Here is an 18,205-nt window from a genome sequence, read left to right as displayed (position 1 = left end):
CCCCGCGCGGGGGGGTAGCAAAGTCAACAACGCGGGCACACGGGCAGCACGTCCCGGCGGGCCCCGGTGCGTCACGGGGGCGGGCGGGGAGAACCAGGAAGTCAGCCCGGGCCCGGGGCATCTGCACAAGTTGGCAGAAGCGGGAGAAAGCGCGCGGGCGCCCCGGGCGGCAGGGACCAGGCTGAGACCCGGAAGACCCGCGGTGCCCCTCGTGGCCGCGCGCCCCGGCCGTGCCCCTCGCCAGGTGCGCTGTCCCCGCTGCGCGCCCAGGCCCTCGCCATGCGCCCCTGGGGCGTCCGCAGCTTCGCGCTGGAGCTGGAGCGGGGCGGCGCGTACCGTGGCGGGGAGCTGCTGTGCGGCCGGGTGCTGCTGGAGGCGGCGGCGCCGCTGCGGGTGCGAGCGCTCGCGGTGGCTGCTCGCGGCGGGGCGACCACGCACTGGCTCCAGGGTCGAAGCGTGGGCATCAACGCGGTTTCCAGCGACTTCACGGCCGTCGAGACATACCTGCGGCGGCGGCAGCTGCTGCTCCGAGGTGAGCCGCTCACCCTCCCACTCCATAGCCAGGATCCCCTCAGCACCCTCTCCCCAGTGTCTCCACTCTCCCACTGGGACATTCACCCACCGACCCCCTCCAAAACCCTCTTTGCTGCCCCCCCTCCTCTCCCTCCCCCCGCCCAGTGTCTGGGCACCCACCTTCCAGAGCACAGACACCCTCGATTTAGAGGCTGTGGTGTGTGGTGGGGGCCTCTGTCTGGGGGAATACCTGGGTGGGGCAAGGAGAGCCTTCTCTCTGCACCCCAGGACCCCTGTTAGCCCCAAGCCTGGGATCCCTGATTCCAACGAAGGCCACTGTGTCACTCAGCCAGTGCCCCCTCCCAAAGTTTAGCCCACAGTGTTTGCTGGGGCGAGTTCTTCCCTAGGTTGGAGTTCTGGTGGCTTTGCGGGTGGGGGGGAGGAGACTTGGGGTGAGGTCAGATTAGGCTGGGAGTCTCACCCTGGCAAACCTCAGCCCCCCACTCTCTGGCCCAATGGCCGGCCAGGAGCAGAACAGGGGCCACAGAAACGGCTTTGGGGGGCATGGGCCTCTTTGGGCGACCCTTCCATCCCCTCCCTATACCCATCTGTAAAATATGCACGGCAGGAGGCAGCTCAGACCTGGCCTTGCGGCCTGGTCCAACAGCCCCCAGGTTTGGGGGGCTCTGGCCTGACCAGCGGTGGAAACTGAGGCTAGCAGGCATGGGGTGTGGCCGGAAGGGGCCCCAGAGGAACTTCCTTTCTCCTGCAGCTCAAGCCAAATTGGGGCTGCTCTCACCCCACAGTCCCCTTGGTCCCACTCACAGGTGGCTTCTTCAAGACACTGGAGAGGTGAAGCTTTCCTCATCTGCTGTCTGACCCTGCCCATCTCTGGGTCGGTGGGTGAATGTCCCACCAATAAAATGGACTGAGGGAAATGCTTGCTCACTATGAGCCTTCCTGTCCTGCTGGAGGCACCTCATCCTCCACCTCTTCCTGGCTTATGGTCCCCTGTCCTCTCTTGGCTCCACTTGGCCGTGACAGAAGGTTCCAACCCCTTCTTTCAGCCCCAGAGCCTCCTCCTCTAAGCAGACCCCAGACTGATCACTGAGGGGTCAGCCTCTGCCCCACCCTTTGGGCCTGCTCTCACCACTATCGCGGGCTGACCCCGTCTGGTTACGGCCGTCTCCCACTGGGGGTGCGGAGGCCTTTGGGGTGCGGAGGCCTTTCGGGTGGGGGGGGGGGGCGTCCCAGCGTGGCCTGAGCCAGACTCAAAGGCATGGCCGAGGTAGGCATGGCTTCGGGCGGCAGCGCATCTCGCTGCCAGGAGAGGGCGCAGGTCCCCCGTAGATCGCGAGAAGGCAACTCGCGGCTTAAAAACTCCTACGGATGATTCTTCTCTCGGGAAACTGAGGCCCAGAGAAGGGTCATCCCCGCCCCGAGGTAACCTCGCAGCCCTGGACCCGGGGGTGCCTGGAGCTCCCCCTGCACTCGGCTCTGTCTGAGAGGGGACCAGGGCTGGAGGTGCCCAAAGCAGGCACAAAGGCTAGGCCTAAAAGTCTAGAAGGCATTTGCCCGGGGCTGGAACTGGGAAAAGAAATGTCGGCTGGGGCTTAAGTGCTTTGGCGCAACCGAGTGGCGGTGCGCTGTGACCCGGGAACAAGGCTCTGGCAAGGGTCCAGGAGGGGCAACACTGGTTCGTGCACAGCCCTCTGAGAGGGGGGCTCCTTTTCTCCCGGCACTGCGCACGAGGGAACGCGGGCTCCAAGAGGTTGTCACCTGTTCGGGGTCACCCAGCTGAGCGGGGTTTGAATCAGAAGTGGGGGGGTAGCCGGCACGGGGGGCGGGGGGGGAAGGCCCCACCGACTTCCTCATCCCTCCCCATTGCACAGAGGGGGAAACTGAGGCCCGGGTGACCTAGGCTCTCAGCGCCCCGATCGGCGCCAGGCCATTGCACACCCCTCCAGCTCTGGCTGGACACGTCCCGGTCAGATCTACAAATAGTGGCGGGTTGATGATTAAGCCAAAGGACCGAATGGTCTTTCTGAGTGACCTCAGGCCCAGGCCCCGCTTCCTGGCCTCAGTTTCCCCTCTCTACCCCCGGGATCCGCGAGAGGCCGAATCTGGTGTCCAGTGCTTCCGTTTCACCCCGGGGTCCACGAGGGTGGAGGGCTAGCGGACGGGGAGCCTGGGAGTTTTGTTATTTTGCTCCCCGCCCGGCCGGAGCCACGCCCCTCGCTGCGCCATTGGCGGATTCCATTCCGGGGCGGGGCAGGAGTCTCGCCCCCGCCCCGCCCTGCCATATAAGAGCGGCGCCAGCGGCGGCGGCGAGGAACCCCCGGCTGGCTCAGTAAGTGCTCCCGCGCGGGCCGGGTGGGGTCGCGTCCTGAAGCTGTGGCCTCTGCACCTCGCTCCGCCGCGTCAGGGATTCGAGGCCAGGGCCCACGTGCCTGCCTAGGGTTTGCATCCCCGGCGCGATGCTGTTCGACAAGGTGAAGGCATTCGTGGTGCAGCTGGACGACGCGAGCGCGGGCGCCGATCCCGTGTTCAGCGGCGGCCAGGCCGTAGCCGGGCGGGTGCTGCTGGAGCTGGCGGGCCCGGCGCGCGTGGGCGCCCTGAGGCTGCGCGCGCGGGGCCGCGCTCGCGTGCACTGGAGCGAGTCACGCAGCTCCGGCTCCAGCACCGCGTACACGCAGAGTTACAGCGAGCGCGTGGAGGTCCTGAGCCACCGTGCCACACTTCTCGGGCCAGGTACAATTAGGGACCCCCGCGTGGCGCCAGTGCTCGCGCCCTGCGAACCCCTCAGCCCCTGAGCCACCCCCTCTTGCTCCTACCTGCAGATACTGGAGAGACAACCACGCTGCCTGCTGGGCGCCACGAGTTCCCATTCAGCTTCCAGCTGCCTCCGTAAGTCATCTGGGGTGCTGGATGGGAGGGGAGTACCCCTCAGGTTTGGGGCTCCACTGCTTCGTATCTGGGGACCTATGAGCCCCAAGACTGTCTCCGCTGGGAAGCCCTCAGGAGTGTCTCTGTGTCTCTCAAGCTTAAGTCCTTGGGAATCTGCAACCTGCTAGTCTCTGGATGGCCTCCCCCTGAAGCCCCTTCCTTCCACCCCAGGACACTGGTGACCTCATTCGAGGGCAAGCACGGCAGTGTCCGTTACTGCATCAAGGCCACCCTGCACCGGCCCTGGGTCCCGGCCCGCCGGGCAAAGAAGGTGTTTACTGTGATCGAGCCTGTGGACATCAACACCCCCACCCTGCTGGTGTGTGGCTGGCCGCCCCTGGGGGGTGGGACGGTAGCCCAGAGGCCGGGCTGCCCGGTGTCTCCAGCTGGCTCCTCACCCCCTTCACAAACTGTCACGAAGTACGGGTCACAGCTGGGTCCTGGCTGGGAGGGAGGCAGGCAAGGGAGTGTCTGTTGAGTCAGTGCCGCCGGTGCAAATGCCAGCTGCGCCGATCTGCCTTGTGGCTCGGAGCGAGTGTCTCACCCTCTCTGTGAAATAGGGCACAGCCAGGGCACAAAATAATGATGGCTTGCTGAGTGCTAATTGCATACTCGCTTGCTCGTTTCAATTTTAGGGTCATGAGCTGGGTCATGTTCCTAGATCCATTTCACAGATATTTCCTAGATTGTGGAAAAGAGACCAGGAAACTGGGCCCGGGCTCAGGTCTTCCCTCCGCGGGGAATAGTGTGGAAGCCCCACACGGTGGCCCATTTATGTCTTTTTCCTCCACCCCGGCAGGCCCCCCAAGCAGGAGCCCGGGAGAAGCTCGCCCGATCCTGGTACAGTAACCGCGGCCTCGTCTCCCTCTCGGCCAAGATCGACCGCAAGGGCTACACACCAGGTAGCAGGCGGCGGCAGCCCGATTGGGAGGAGGGCCAGTGTCCGGGCTGCAGGTGGGGAAACTGAGGCCCTGCCGCTTCCCATAACAGGTGAGGTGATCCCTGTGTTCGCTGAGATTGACAACAGCTCCACGCGCCCGGTGCTGCCGCGAGCAGTTGTGGTCCAGACACAGACCTTCATGGCGCGAGGCGCCCGCAAGCAGAAGCACGCGGTGGTGGCCAGTCTCTCGGGCGAGCCCGTGGGCCCAGGGCGGCGGGCGCTGTGGCAGGGCCGGGCGCTTCGGATCCCCCCGGTGGGCCCGTCCATCCTGCACTGCCGGGTGCTGCATGTGGACTACGCCCTCAAGGTGAGTGTCATAGGAGGTGGTGGGGGGGGGGGGTTGCATCTGCTCTGTCCCCAGGTCGGGTCCCCCAAGGCTGGAGCTGGGACCCCTGAGGACAGGCAGGGCCTCCTTCTGCAGACGGCAGGTGCGAGAGGCTGCCTGGGCACCCTCCACTGCGGCTCCTTCCTCCAGGTCTGCGTGGACATTCCGGGCACCTCGAAGCTGCTCCTGGAGCTGCCGCTGGTCATTGGCACTGTCCCCCTGCACCCTTTTGGCAGCCGCTCGTCCAGCGTGGGCAGCCACGCCAGCTTCCTGCTAGCCTGGGGGCTGGGGGCCCTGCCAGAGCAGCCTGAGGGTGAGTGCCCATCCTGGTGTCCCCCGGGGAGGGGTAGAGGTGCCAGGCCAACATGCCCTCCCCAACGTGAATGCCCCATCCGAATAGCACACAGTAATGATCACATTGACAACCACGGACGCCCCACGAATCCCCGGTTGAGGACACACAGCCCCAGAACTGGCACAAGCAGGCTCCTGGCCACTGTCCCCAATTCCAGGGCTCCCCGCCCACCACCACCCTCACCCCCTTGCTCTCATTTCCAGCCCCTCCAGAGTACTCAGAGGTGGTGGCAGGTGACGCGGCAGCCGGGGGCCAGAGCCCCTTTCCTCTACCTCAGGACTCCGACCTGAGCCTCGAAGGCCCCTTCTTCGCCTACATCCAGGAGTTCCGCTACCGCCCGCCACCCCTGTACTCCGAGGTGAGCTGGGGGGTCCAGGAAGCCCCCACGCCTTTCCGGGCCCTGGGACCCGAGAGGGAGGTGGGAGACACAGGGCCTGAACCAGCCTTGAGCCCAGTCTGCTCTAGGGGTTGGACACGGAGGGCAGGGCGGCGTGTTTCTCTGGCGGCCCCGAGGCTGGATGGGCTTGTTTTCCTCAGGAGGACCCAAACCCCCCCTCTGAAGCCATGAGGCCACGCAGCATGACCTGCTAAGTGGGAGTGGACGCCTCAGGGATGAGGTTGCACATGAGCTTCCAGCCTCCGTGGACATGGGGAGCGGCTGGCCCAGGAGAGACCCGCCTGACTGTGGTTGAAGTTTGGGAAATCAAGTCTTGGAACGGGGCAGGGCTGTTCACACAGGACAGAGGAAGAGCCAGCCTGGCATCTGACTGAGCTGGTCCTTGTAAGGCATCAAATGGCCGGTGCAGGGTCCGAGTGACTGTTCAAGCTGTCTGTGCTGGCCTGCGGACAGGGCAGGGTTCCCCAGGAGCCTCCAGTCTGGGAGAGACACAACTGGGCACAGATACTTCCAGTCTAGTGGGACCAGAGGAAGGCCTGAGAGAGTCCAGGGAGAAATCAGGGAAGGCTTCCTGGAGGAAAGGGCATTTTAGCCGAAGCTTTGGCATATGAATAAGCTCAGGAGACAGGCAAGAGAGAGGAGAAGTCAGACAAGGTCAAAGCCGCATGAAGTTTGGAGACTGCCCCCTTCATCTTAGTAACAGGGCTCAGAGGGCAAGTGCTTCCGTTGAGGTCATGCTGCAAGGTCCAGCAGTCCCGAGGGCCCAGGAATGAGTCATTCAGGGAAGCAGGTCCTGGGAGCTATGTGGGACCTGTGGGTGGCAGGGGCAGCGGCTCCAGCCTTTGAAGGCTCTGAAAGCTGGAGATTCTACCCCAGGCTGAGACTGCCCGAGGGCTTCTCCAGGCACTCAGACACAGAGCCGGGAAACCCAGGTTCTGAGCGGGACAGACAAGATGTGCTACATAACTTGCAAATGAAAGTGTGGGGGCCTTGTTCAAGGAGGATTAAGAATTTCAAGATCATGACAGCAGAGCATTCAATCAGGCCCTGGGACAGAGGTCAGCCTGGGGTGACACAGCAGGGCCAGTGTGCTTCTGGAGACCCCTGTGTCCAGGGGGACAAAGCAGGAGGGAGTGGCTAAATAAGCCCCCAACTACAGAGTCCTGGCCCCGGCTGGGGCAGAGTCCCGGCCTGGGTCTCAGCATTCCTAAGCCTTAAATTGTTCTCTTTTGTACAATTATTTTTTTAAATAAAAGTGTTGGAAGGAAGAGACGAGGCTTGTTGGTTTCTCTTCCCCCAGCTGCTGAGGAAGCTGGGGTAGCCTTGACTACCGCCTGATCGGATTCCAGGCCAAAGAGGGTTGAGGGGCCCATTGCCCAGAAGGGGAAACTGAGGCCCAGGGACACAGGGAGGCTGAGCTCAGGTTGGAGCCAGACCCCCACAGCCCTCAGCTCTCCCCTGGTGCGGTCCCAGGTGCTAGCAACGTGAACGGTGAAGGACAGGAAACTTCTGTTCTCAGCAAATGGAGAGGAAGAGGCTGGGCTGGCTGGGGTTCTGGGCTGCAGGAGGTCCTGACTCTCTGAGTCTGGGCTTTTTTCTTTCTTTTTTTTTTGAGATACAATTCTCATGTCATAAAATGAACCATTTAAAAAATATTTTTATTGATTTCAGAGAGGAAGGGAGAAGGAGAGAGAGAGAGAAACATCAATGAGGAGAGAGAATCATTGATCAGCTGCCTCCTGCATGCCAACTGGGGATTGAGCCCGCAACCCAGGCATGTGCCCTGGACTGGAATCGAATCTGGGACCCTTCACTCCACTGAGCCAAACCAGGACATAAAATGAACCATTTTAGAGTAAACAGTTCTTTAGTGTTTAGCGTATTCACAATATTGTGCAACCATCACCTCTATCTAGTTCTAGAACATTTCATCACCCCAGGTTGAGACCCCATCCCCTCTCCTACCCCCCGACAACCACTAATCTGCTTTCTGTCTATACGTTTCCTGTTCTGGACATTTTATATCAATGGGATCACACACTGTGACCTCTCTGGCCTCTCACTCAGCATGTTTTTGAGGTTCACCCACATTGTAGCGTGTCATTGCGTCACTCGTCATGGCTGAGCAATACTCCACGGTGTGTTCATCCAATCGCCAGTTGATGGACATTTGAGTCACTTCCACGTTTGGCGCGTGTGACTAGGGCTTATGTGGACCAATGTGCACAGGGTTTGTTTGAACACTCACAAGGCGTTAGAAGGCAGCCCGCGTGGTGGGAGGTGATCATTCTCCTGGGGCTGCAGGTGGGGAAAGTGAGTCCAAGGGTCCCCCATTAAGGGACTGAGGGAACCGCCACTCAAAACAGCCCCTGGAACTTAGGAGGCCACACCCCACTTGCTCCTCCTGCAGAGCCAGCAGCTCAGGCTCTGCCTCAGATCCTGAGGTCCTGCCCCTTGGGGCAGGGCCCAATTAAAGCCCTGGTCTGATCCTAGACTGTCCACCAGCCAGCCTAAGGGCCTAAGGCCGTGGAAATTAACTGGCCACTCGGGATGGTCATTGGTGGGGCTGAGGGGTGGGAACCTAGGGACAACACGGGGAGAGCTGGTTGAACTTTTGCTGTGTGACCGTGGTCAGGGCACTTGCTTCTGAGCCTCAGTTTCTCCATCTGAGGCTCTGGGACACCTCCCCTCACAGCCCCCATCACCTCCTTCCTTGACCTGATTTGGGGTCTGATTTCCAGCGGCTCCTGCTCCGGGGTCCCCCCAGCAGCATCTGCTCTGGGCAGCGGGCCTGGCACCCAGCTCGGAGGGTGCCAGACCTGAATGTCCTGGGACTGGGACCGGGGGAGATCTTTCCACAGCAGAGGCGCCCAGACCCCAGAGTGGCAGCCTCTAGAGCAATGATTCTCAACCTTCCTAATGCCGCGGCCCTTTAATACAGTTCCTCATGTTGTGGTGACTCCCAATTTCATTGTTACAAATTGAACATAATTAAAGCACAGTGATTAATCACAAAAACAATATGTAATTATGTATGTGTTTTCCGATGGTCTTAGGCGACCCCTGTGAAAGGGTCGTTCGATACCCAAAGGGGTCGCGACCCACAGGCTGAGAACAGCTGCTCTAGAGGATGAGTTCCCCGTTGCCCAGGGAGTGCATGATGCAAGATCCCAGTTCCCAAACTGAGACGAGTCCCGGGTGTTTATTGCAACAGCAGATGTGGGTGCAGTTCTAAAAAAGGTTCTCCCAGCAGGCTCTGGAGGGCAAGCCACCCGTGTCCCCGGGAGTCCTGCATCTGCAGCTATGGGGAACCTGGTCCTGAGAGGAGATGGATTTTCTGTTTCAGATCATTGATAACCAGGATGCACTGGCTCAGGCAGCCCAGAATCCAGGGAACTCCCTGAACACAGGGAGCGGCCCTTAGGGCATAGAGGAGAGTGGCCAAATCTTCTCCAAAAATATAATCATACCTCTCCCCAGGCTCCTAAGACCTCCCACCTCTCTCCTCCCAGCTCCTTTTGCATCCCTGGCTGCTACTCCAACACCCGAAGCTGGTTCCCACCCCAGGGCCTTTGCACAGGTTCCTTCTGCTGCAGGCTCTTCCCTATGGCTGTCTCCTCTCTATACCCAGCCTCATCTTTTCAGGGACATGCCAACCTCTTGGCTGGTGTGGCCACACAGCCCCCCATCATTCCCTGCCCCTGTTGCCTTCATAGCCCTCATCACTTTCTGAAATTCCTATTTAGATATTCACTTATTGGTCTGAACCTCAGAGGGCAGGGCTGGGTTGGATCTCTGTCCCTGGCTCCAGGACACGGCAGGCCTTGCTGACCGAGTGTCTGGAGGGGACTCCTCCCCTACTCTGGTGTAAACAGAGTTGCTGGTGGAGGTGGGGGTGTCACGGCCTTGCACTGCTTCCCAGGACCCCCAACTCAGACCTGGCACCCGTTCAGAGTCTGTCTTTGGCTCTCAGTGCTGCCTCCGTCTCTCTCGCTGTCTCTGGCTCTGTCTCTTGCTCACTGTCTCTCTGTCTCTCTCAGTCTCTGACTCTTTCACTCTCTGTCTTTCTTGTCTCTGTGTCCCCCTACCTCTGTCCCTCACCCTCTCTGTCTCTCTCACCATCTCTGTCTCTCTCACTATGTCTCTAGCTCACCATCTCTCTCACGGTCACCATCACTCTGTCTCTGTCGGTTTCTGACCCTTTCGCCACCTCTGTCCCCTGCTGTGGCCGGGCCAGGCCCAGGGCCCGGGGTGACAGGCAGGCAGAGCTTCCACGGCTTGTTTTCCACCCTCGCTGGCAGGGGGCCCAGCAGGCTGCTGTTCAGGAATCCTCCCGCCACCCTGCTCCAGCCACCAGACGCAGCCACCACTGGCCTCTCCTCCGGCACATTCTGTCCTGAGCAGGCTGTGCTGAGGGTAGACAGGAGGGGGGACAATTTCCTGCTGGGCTCCAGTTACAGGACAGCCTGTCCTGGTGGCCCTGCTCCCCACCCAGGGATGCGCCCTGCTGCCTCCCCTCCCGGCTGCGGGCTTAGATCTTCCTGGATTGGGCCCCTCTGCCAGCTCAGCCCCACCTCAGGGCCTTTGCTCAGCCCCACCTGTTGTGCCTTTTTACCTGGAGCTTCCTCTCCCCCCCCCCCCCCCCCCCCCCCCGATCTGCCCGGACCTTCTCTCCTGCGGGCCTCAGGCCACACACCACCTCCTCAGCACACTCCTGGTGTCTAGGCCAGAGCGCCCTGGGGTCCCCTACCCTGGCCTGGTGCGTTTTGCTTCCTGATCTTTTCCCTTCCCCAGTTACATAGCTGCAGAGTTGTTTGTTGTGGTGGTTTCTGTTGCCCCGGAGCCCTGCTGTGTCCTTGCTCCAGGCACACAGAGTAGGTGTTCAGTGAATAGTTCAGAATTGATGTCACTTCCTCCCAAAGCTCAGCTCTGCTGAAGCTGCCCAGGCTCACTCCCCATCCCCCTCAGCCTGCCTGACCACGCACCCCTGCTGCTCCCTGCACCCCCCTGCTGCTCCCTGCAGCCCCCTGCTGCTCACTGCAGCCCCTGCACTGTTCCCTGCACCCCCCTGCTGCTCCCTGCACCTCCCTGCTGCTCCCTGCAGCCCCCTGCTGCTCCCTGCACCCCCCTGCTGCTCCCTGCAGCCCCCTGCTGCTCCCTGCACCCCCCTGCTGCTCACTGCAGCCCCTGCACTGCTCCCTGCACCCCCCTGCTGCCCCCTGCACCCCTGCACCCCTGCACTGTTCCCTGCACCCAGTCTCCCTGCCCTCCAGCCTTTGCCCAGGGAATCCTCCACGAGATGCACCTTTTCCAGCAAGGGGCTGGGTCTCTGTCACTCAGGCCCCCAGGGCTCGCACACAGGACGGCCCTAATGCACACGCACGTGCAGAAGCACACACATGCACGTGCACACGTAGACACTTGGAAACGGGCCAGTGAACAGGCACCAAGAATGCTAACGTCTGTCCAAACAGGTACAACAGTAATGACCAGCCTCAGCCCAGCGCTGGGCGCCCGCAGCCCGGCTGAGGGCCTGAGGGTGTTCACATGCTGAGTCCCCACTCCAGTGGCCGTGGCCGTGGCCTCCTGGTACGGGGGGAAGAGGACGTGGATTGAATCTATCCCGGGTGCACGCAGACTTGTCCGCGTGGTCTCTGCCCTCCCTTTCCCTGTCCTGGAGTCTTCACCACTTTATGTTTCATGTCCAAGGAAGGCCAGGAAAGTCCCCACACAGCCTCAGGCTGGGCACGGGCCCAGGAGAATGGGTGACTCAGCAGGTGGCCATGGGTGCCTGCCACCCTGGGCAGCTGCCTGGGAGACTCACAGAGAAGAACAATGAAGGATGGGAGCCAAAGGGTAAACAGGGCCCTGCCCCCAACAGCGGGTGGGGGAGGGGAGGACCCCTCTGTGCTCCAACACCTCAGCCCTCACGAGCTTGATTCACAGGTGGGGAAACTGAGGCACAGAGAACAGGTGATTTGCCCAAGGCCCACCAGCCAGGGTGGGGCAGGCAGGAACCTGCGAGTCTTGAGGGCATCTGCTCTCCCTGCCTGGCCTCAGTGAGCAAAAGGAGCCAAGTCCAGAGTGGACAAGTGATCAAATCTGGCCAAATAGAGCCTTTTGTCACCACAGACGCGGGAATTGGTTCAGGGATGGGCATGTGACCCTGGGAGTACGAGGGCTCCCTGGAGGTGAGGATGGGCCTGGAGGTGAGGATGGGCCATCTTGCCACCATAGCAAGGATAGCGGGACAGAATCCCAAGGACATTGCGGTGGAATCCACAGATACCTCCAGCCCCATGGAGTCAGTGGAGTCATAGGGAAGGATGGGGACTGGTAGGTGCTGGGGCGGCTTCCGAGAGAGGAGGACATTGGAGTTGGGGCTTTGATGGATGAAGAGGAGTTCACCAGGGAGCTAGGCATTCAGGTAGAGGGAATAGCTGCGCAGCCACAGCAGGCAAGCTAGAGCCGGCTGGGCTGGAACGCCGAGAGGGCAGGGCGTAGCAGCCCTGTTTGTTTATTTGCTCCTGGGCTGGTATGCCCCCACCGCAGCCCCGGAGTGTGTGACCGGGTCTGTTTTGTTTGCAGCTGACGTCCGGTTAATGTTTGTGACGTAGGTGGCCCTTCTTTGGGGGTCAGATGGGTGAGATGGGCTGGGGGTGGTGAATACGGGGAGGGTGCATCCACCAGCAGGAAGGCCTGCAGCTGCACGGAGCCTGGGAGCCACAGGACAGGCAGGAGCGTGATTCTGTTTGTAAACCCTGACCCCAGGCCGCACGGAGCTCCAGAGGAAGGAAGGTTAGAGCTCAGCGTCTGGACTCTGGGCTCCACCCCTTTCTTCCTGTGTGACCCTGGGCTAGTGGCAACACCCCTCTGAGCCTTAGTTTCCTCATCTGGAACCTGATCTCACTGTAGGACAGGGTCAATAGGGGTCAATAGTGGGCACGAGAGGAGATAAGGTCAGTGGGGCTGGATGGGGGTGCTGAGACAGTGGGCCGGGGGCAGGGGGGGGCGGGGGGGGCGGGCCTCCAGGACATTCCATCAGCAGTTCTCAGCCTCTTTGAAAACAGGAAGCTAGCTCTCGAGGGAGCCCCCAGCAGCCCTTCCTGAGCTTCCTCATGATGTGGCAAGGGGGGGGGGGGGGGCGGGCGGAGTCAGGCGGCCTGGAAAGAGGTAGTGCTAACAGGGTGCGCCCGTGTGTTTGCGTGTCGGCCTTGCCGGTGGAGCCATCCAGAGGTGTGTGCGCATGTGTTATATGGACCTCACATGTGGGTTTACACATCTCGGCCGACGTGGGAAGCAGACGTGCGTTGCTCTGTGCATGGCCAATCTGGGTAGTGGTGTGTGCCGGCCACTACCGGCCTGTGCTGGCCTGGGCTGGTTTGTACTGCCCGGTGCTGGCAGATGGGAGCCCCCCCAGGTCTCTTTATCCCCAGGTCCACCCTGCTTCAGCTGCCAATGGTCACTCTAGATTCCATCTTTTCCCTGCTCCAAACCCACCATGGCTCCTCTCGGTCCCCAAGGCTCTGCATGGCCCCATCTCCTTTCCTTCCGTTTGCCCATCTACCATTGCTTACCGGCCTCCAGCCCACTTGCCTCCTTGCTGTCCCTTGAAGCTCCCAAATAGGTTCTTGCCTCAGGGCATTTGCACCTGCTATGCCCACTGGCCAGGCTGCTCCTCGCCCCTCCCCTCCCCTCCTCTCCATCTCTCAGGCCTCAGAATAATGGCCTTGCATGGCTCACCCCCTCATGATTCTCAACCGCCCCTGCCCCACCCCCAGTCTGGACCACAGGCCCCAGCTCTGACTCCGTCTGCATCCTAAGATGGGTGGAGCCTCAGTTTATTCTTCTGTAAACCAGGACCAATCTTGGTGTGGCCTCACTTGCCCAGAGTCACCCAGAAAGTGGAAAAGCCTGGATTCAAACCTGGGCTGGTCTGCTCTCAGAGCCTTGACCTTGTCCAAGTAGGAGAAACACTGTGGGTCCGGGACAGTCTGGGGTCCCTCAGCCGTGGAGGCCAGATGAGGCCAAACTGGAGCCTCCTACACGTTCCTGGATGCCTTTTGTCTGGCTGGCAAACTTCTATTCATCCTTCAAAACCTCACCTCTAATACCCCCCTTTCTCTGACCCAGTCCTGACCCCAGGGGCTGAGGGCATCTGTGTCTGGCTGCCAGGGCTGAGGCCTCTCAGGAGTCCAACAACACCCAGCCAGAAACATGAGACCATGTTTTCCGCGCGCAGACTTTCTGGACCTGGCCCCGGTGCCCCTGCCAGGCTTAACCCCGGGAGGTGCCTCCTGCTGGCGTATCACCTGCTGGCCCTGCCAAGCTCTGTGGTTTAGAAGGGCAGGCAAGGCAGTCCACTTGACCCAGAGGCCCGTGTGTTTGGGGGAACTTTCCTGCTCGGGCCAGTGGCCCTTCTGGCCTCGGCTCACGCCAGCCCCACACCAGGCTGGTTCACCGGTGGAACGGACCAGAGATATTCTAAGGCCCAGGCAGTGCCGTGGAAGCTTTGTGCTGGTGTTTCGGTGCCCCAACCCAGGGCAGCCCCAGGGACTGTGAAACGAGGCTCAGATCCTTTACACACACCCCGCAGCCCCCACAGCCTCCATCACAACAGGTTCAGTCCTACCTCAGGGCCTTTGCACATGCTGTTCCTTCTACCCAGACAGCCCTTCCTTCACGCCCCACAAGCCCTCACCTTCTCCTGTTTCAGGTCCAAGTCCAAACGTCCCCTCCTCAGAGGCCCGTCAGCCTCCCCGACCAAAGCTGCCCCAGTTTCTCTGTCGGCTCCTCCCTGTGCTTCTAGAATTCATAACTAGAATAGATTGCCTCCCTCTGTAAAGGGTGCCCTGAGGGCAGAGCCACGGTGAGAGCGCAATGAACGCACCACAGCAAATGAGATGGCAGGAACCTAGAGCATGTCCCCCAAGGGAGGGGATCCCTGCCTCCCCCCTGGCCCCCAATCCTTGCTGCCCCCCTCCCCTGGAGCCTGCTTGGGGTTTGGGGTAGTGGTGGGGGAACAGGCAGCCCACGCGTTATCCCGGCACCGGCCTCTCCCATGAAACCCTCCCCTCACGGTCTGGAGCGCTGTTCCCCGCAGACTCAGGCCGAGAGAGGCCCCTATTCTGGCCCCTCCCCCGCCGCATGGATGGGCGTCCAAGGTCACAGAGGTCCCGTCCCCGTGTCCATGCTCTGCTCCCAACCCGGACGGAGCTCCCCATCTCCCTCGGGAGAAGGCCCAGCCCTTCAGCTCAGAGCCCCGGGTCCTGCCCTAGAGGCGGGAGCCGTCCTTTCTCCTCGGCCTCATTGACTCCCGTCAGAGACCAAACCTTCACTGCACCGTGCAGGTCAGCATGTCGGGCTGGATGTGACTCTTGCCAAGTCCAGGGACTCGCTGTCTGCACCGTGTATGACACCAGGGGCCACTGACCCCTAACAGGATCCTGAACGCAGTGTGGGGGCCTGGGGCTGCCCAGGAACTTGGAACAGGAATCAACAGCTTTTTCTATAAATCGCCAGATGAGTAGCACTTGAGGCTTTGCTGGCCATGCTGTCTCTGACTGCAACTATTCCACTCTGCTCGCTCGCAAGCAGCCCTGAACAACACACAAGTGAGGGGCCATGGCTGGATTTCAATAAAACTTTATTTGTGGCCCTGGCTGGTTTTACTCAAGGGTTAGAGCAGTGGTTCTCAACCTTCCTAAGGCCGCGACCCTTTAATACAGTTCCTCATGTTGTGGTGACCCCCAACCATAACATTATTTTCGTTGCTCCTTCATAACTGTCATTTTGCTGCTGTTATGAATCGTAATGTAAATATCTGATATGCAGGATGTATTTTCATTGTTACAAATTGAACATAATTAAAGCATAGTGATTAATCACAAAAACAATATGTAATTATATATGTGTTTTCCGATGGTCTTAGGCGACCCCTGTGAGAGGGTCGTTTGACCCCCAAAGGGGTCATGACCCACAGGTTGAGAACCACTGGGCTAGAGCGTCGGTCCGAGGACGGAAAGGTCGCAGGTTTGATTCCGGGTCAAGGGCACATACCTCAGTTGCAGGTTCAATTCCTGGCCCCCAGTTGGGGCGAGAGTAGGAGGCAACCAATCGATGTGTGTCTCTCCCCCCCCCCCCTTTCACTCTCGTGGGGGAAAAAATATCTTCACTCCTGAGGTGAGAATTTTTTAAAAATAATTTTTTAAAAACTTTACTTGTGGATGCTGAACTTTGAATGTCATATGGTTTTGATATCTCACAATACATTGTCTTTTGGTCTGAAATGGTGTGAACGCCATTTCTGGGTCATGAGCGGAGCTGTAGTTGGCCAGCCCCTGGGTGAGGTATCAAAGTATCAAGACTCATTGTTACGAAGAATCGGAGAATCGGAAGGCTGTTAAAAGACCTTCCAGGTCACCAGCTGGGAAATATTAGGCCAGGTTGATGACTCAGAGGGACCATGGACAAGTAGCAGGTCTCTGGACCGATGTTTATTTTTAGTATCAGAACAAAGCAAGCATTGACTGCTGAGGGGGGGGGCGGGGTCAGGGCCTGGACTGGAGTCTGACCAGCCCCCGGCCCTGCACCTCACCAACCAGGCAGGGCGCTGCTGCCCGTTCCGAGCGCTGTTTACCGAGTATCCAGTGACAGGGACGGGTGGCAGGGTATCGAGTCACAGGGCAGTCACACCTAGACTTGGGCACTGTGACAACAGCTTAGACCAGCTGTTTACAGTGACAGGAGACCAGCTGTTTGCAGGGGACCAGCCGCCCTGTGTCAGGCGCCAGAGTCCAGACGGTCCAGGGAATGGGCTCCTGGTTCCCCAGAGGCCCTGGTCCTGGAGCCCCGCTCCTGCAGCGGCCGCCAGCACCAGAGTGAGAACGAGGAGGGCGCTTCTGCTCACTCAGGAACCTCAGACCCGTCTTGGGCTCCTTGGAGGCAGAAATCGAATGCTAAAGGCGTTGGGTGCCCTGGTCTGGCTTCTAGCCTCCCTCTCTTCACCCCTGGCTGAGCCCCCCGGGGCACAGCACTTAACCCTCTGGGCTGCCGCTCCCTGATCTGTGAAATGGGCAGCGTGACGCCTCAGGGCTGCCAGATGAAATACAGGCGACTCAGTGAACTTTGAATTTCAGGTAAACAATAAAAAAAACTGTTTTAGTGTATTTCATGCAACATTTGAGATATACTTATACGTTTAAAATGGATTTGGTTGGCCCGGCCGGCGTGGCCCAGTGGTTGATCATCGACCTAGGAACCTGGAGGTCACGGTTCGATTCCCGGTCAGGGCCCATGTCCGGGTGGCAGGCTCGATCCCCAGTGAGGGGCATGCAGGAGGCAGCCGACCCATGATTCTCTCTCATCATTGATGTTTCTATCTCTCTGTCCCTCTCCCTTCCTCTCTGAAATCAATAAAAAAATTTTTAATAAATAAAATAAAATGTATTGGTTGTTTATGTGAAATTTAAAATCAGCTGAGGGCTTAGATGCTTATTTGCTAATTCTGAGCCCCATCCCCTCCCCACCCCCCACCGGCATCCCCCCAACCCCCTGCCTAGGCTGAAGCCCCCAAAGGAAGTTATGAAGACCCTGAGGGGACCCCAGCCCAGGCTCTGAGAAAGTACCTGATGTCTCGTAGGCCTGGGGTCCATCATCCCTGCCTTTCCCAACACGGGAAAGCCGGGCCCAAGTAAGGTCTGGTGATTGGCCCCTAAATGCATCATCGGTCTCCGGTGAACAGCAGCAGGGCTGGTGTGACAGGAGCGACGCCCTGACTCAGGAATGCCACGGGACATCAGCAGGAGCCTCTGGCCACAGGGGTCCCGCCCCGCAGGAGGCAGGGGCCCGCTTCCTTCCTTCACAGCACGTGCCCAGGGCCCCAGCCCAGCCTGCTCAGTAAAGAGCGGTTGAGTGAGTGAAAGGTGGGAATCAATAGTTATTGAATTCAATGATCGATCCTACCTCTCTTTATTGAATAGTTACTGTGCGCCAGGCACCTCCACCCTGCCCGCCACGGCTCCCCACCAACAGGGGAGCGGCCTATTAATCCAGTCATCACCATAAACACAAAGTTATAACTCGGACAAGCCCTGCCAAAGGGAACTAGCCCCCTGTTCCCAGTGCTGGGACCCTGCATGTGGCCCAGGAGGGCTTTCCGGTGGAGGTGACATCTGACAGGGGCATGGGAGAGGAGATTTGTAAGTATAAACAGGAGGCAGCAAGTGCCAGGCAGAGGGTGCTGGGGTGGGAGGGAACAGGATGCTTTCGGGGGCTGTCCTCAGGCCCCCCCCCCGTCCCCCCCCCCCCCCCGCTCCCTTTGACAGTTTGAAGGCTCCAGCAGACAGCCGACAAGGCTACGTTTGAGTGGCCAGGGTTGCCCGGCCCGTCGGACGGGAAGAAGTGTTCTCGATCGCCCACAGGACAAAAGACAAAAGCCCCAGCACATCCTCAGCCCAGGCGGGGCGAGATAAACAGCGCCTGGCACCACCCGGGCCCTGGAATTTCCCAAGTCGCCTGCCCGCCCAGTGCTCCCTCCAACCCATGTTGCCATGGCCACCTGGGGTGGGGGCACAGAGCAGAAGGCATGGGATGTGGCCATAGGCTGCTGGGCGGGGCCAGGAGGCAAAGAGAAGAGCTTTGGGATGCCCCCCTGGAAACGCAAACCAGGGCTGAGATGGCCCAGGAGCCACCACTTACTGATGGCCACTTGTGCCCGTGAACGCCCAG

General features: G+C 60.0%; 1 protein-coding gene across 3 annotated transcripts; it reads left to right on the top strand.

Annotated features, from left to right (window-relative positions):
• Positions 1-121: 121 nt before the first annotated feature.
• On the top strand, positions 122-6,746 carry ARRDC2 (arrestin domain containing 2). Of its 3 annotated transcripts, none has more exons than XM_059696247.1 (8): positions 122-532; positions 3,354-3,420; positions 3,631-3,778; positions 4,259-4,361; positions 4,450-4,706; positions 4,875-5,037; positions 5,283-5,437; positions 5,617-6,746. In XM_059696247.1, exons 1-8 carry the CDS (start codon positions 280-282, stop codon positions 5,668-5,670), a joined length of 1,200 nt encoding a protein of 399 aa, XP_059552230.1. In that variant the 5' UTR covers positions 122-279; the 3' UTR covers positions 5,671-6,746. The 3 variants fall into 3 exon arrangements, with proteins under 3 accessions (XP_059552230.1, XP_059552231.1, XP_059552229.1); XM_059696246.1 differs by lacking the exon at positions 122-532 and adding an exon at positions 2,392-3,264; XM_059696248.1 differs by lacking the exons at positions 122-532; positions 5,283-5,437 and adding an exon at positions 2,385-3,264.
• Positions 6,747-18,205: the final 11,459 nt, after the last annotated feature.

This window comes from Myotis daubentonii, chromosome 5 (assembly GCF_963259705.1).
Source record: "Myotis daubentonii chromosome 5, mMyoDau2.1, whole genome shotgun sequence".
Lineage (NCBI taxonomy): Eukaryota > Metazoa > Chordata > Mammalia > Chiroptera > Vespertilionidae > Myotis > Myotis daubentonii.
The sequence above is the reverse complement of the archived record's forward strand: the minus strand, read 5'-3'. Positions and strand labels throughout refer to the sequence as shown.

Excerpts from the sequence above, each read along its gene's own strand:
- ARRDC2 (XM_059696246.1), top strand. The coding sequence starts at position 2,991 with ATGCTGTTCGACAAGGTGAAGGCATTCGTGGTGCAGCTGGACGACGCG. Across the intron at positions 3,421-3,630 it reads TTCAGCTTCCAGCTGCCTCC|GACACTGGTGACCTCATTCG; the intron begins GTAAGTCATCTG and ends CTTCCACCCCAG. Across the intron at positions 5,438-5,616 it reads CGCCACCCCTGTACTCCGAG|GAGGACCCAAACCCCCCCTC; the intron begins GTGAGCTGGGGG and ends TGTTTTCCTCAG.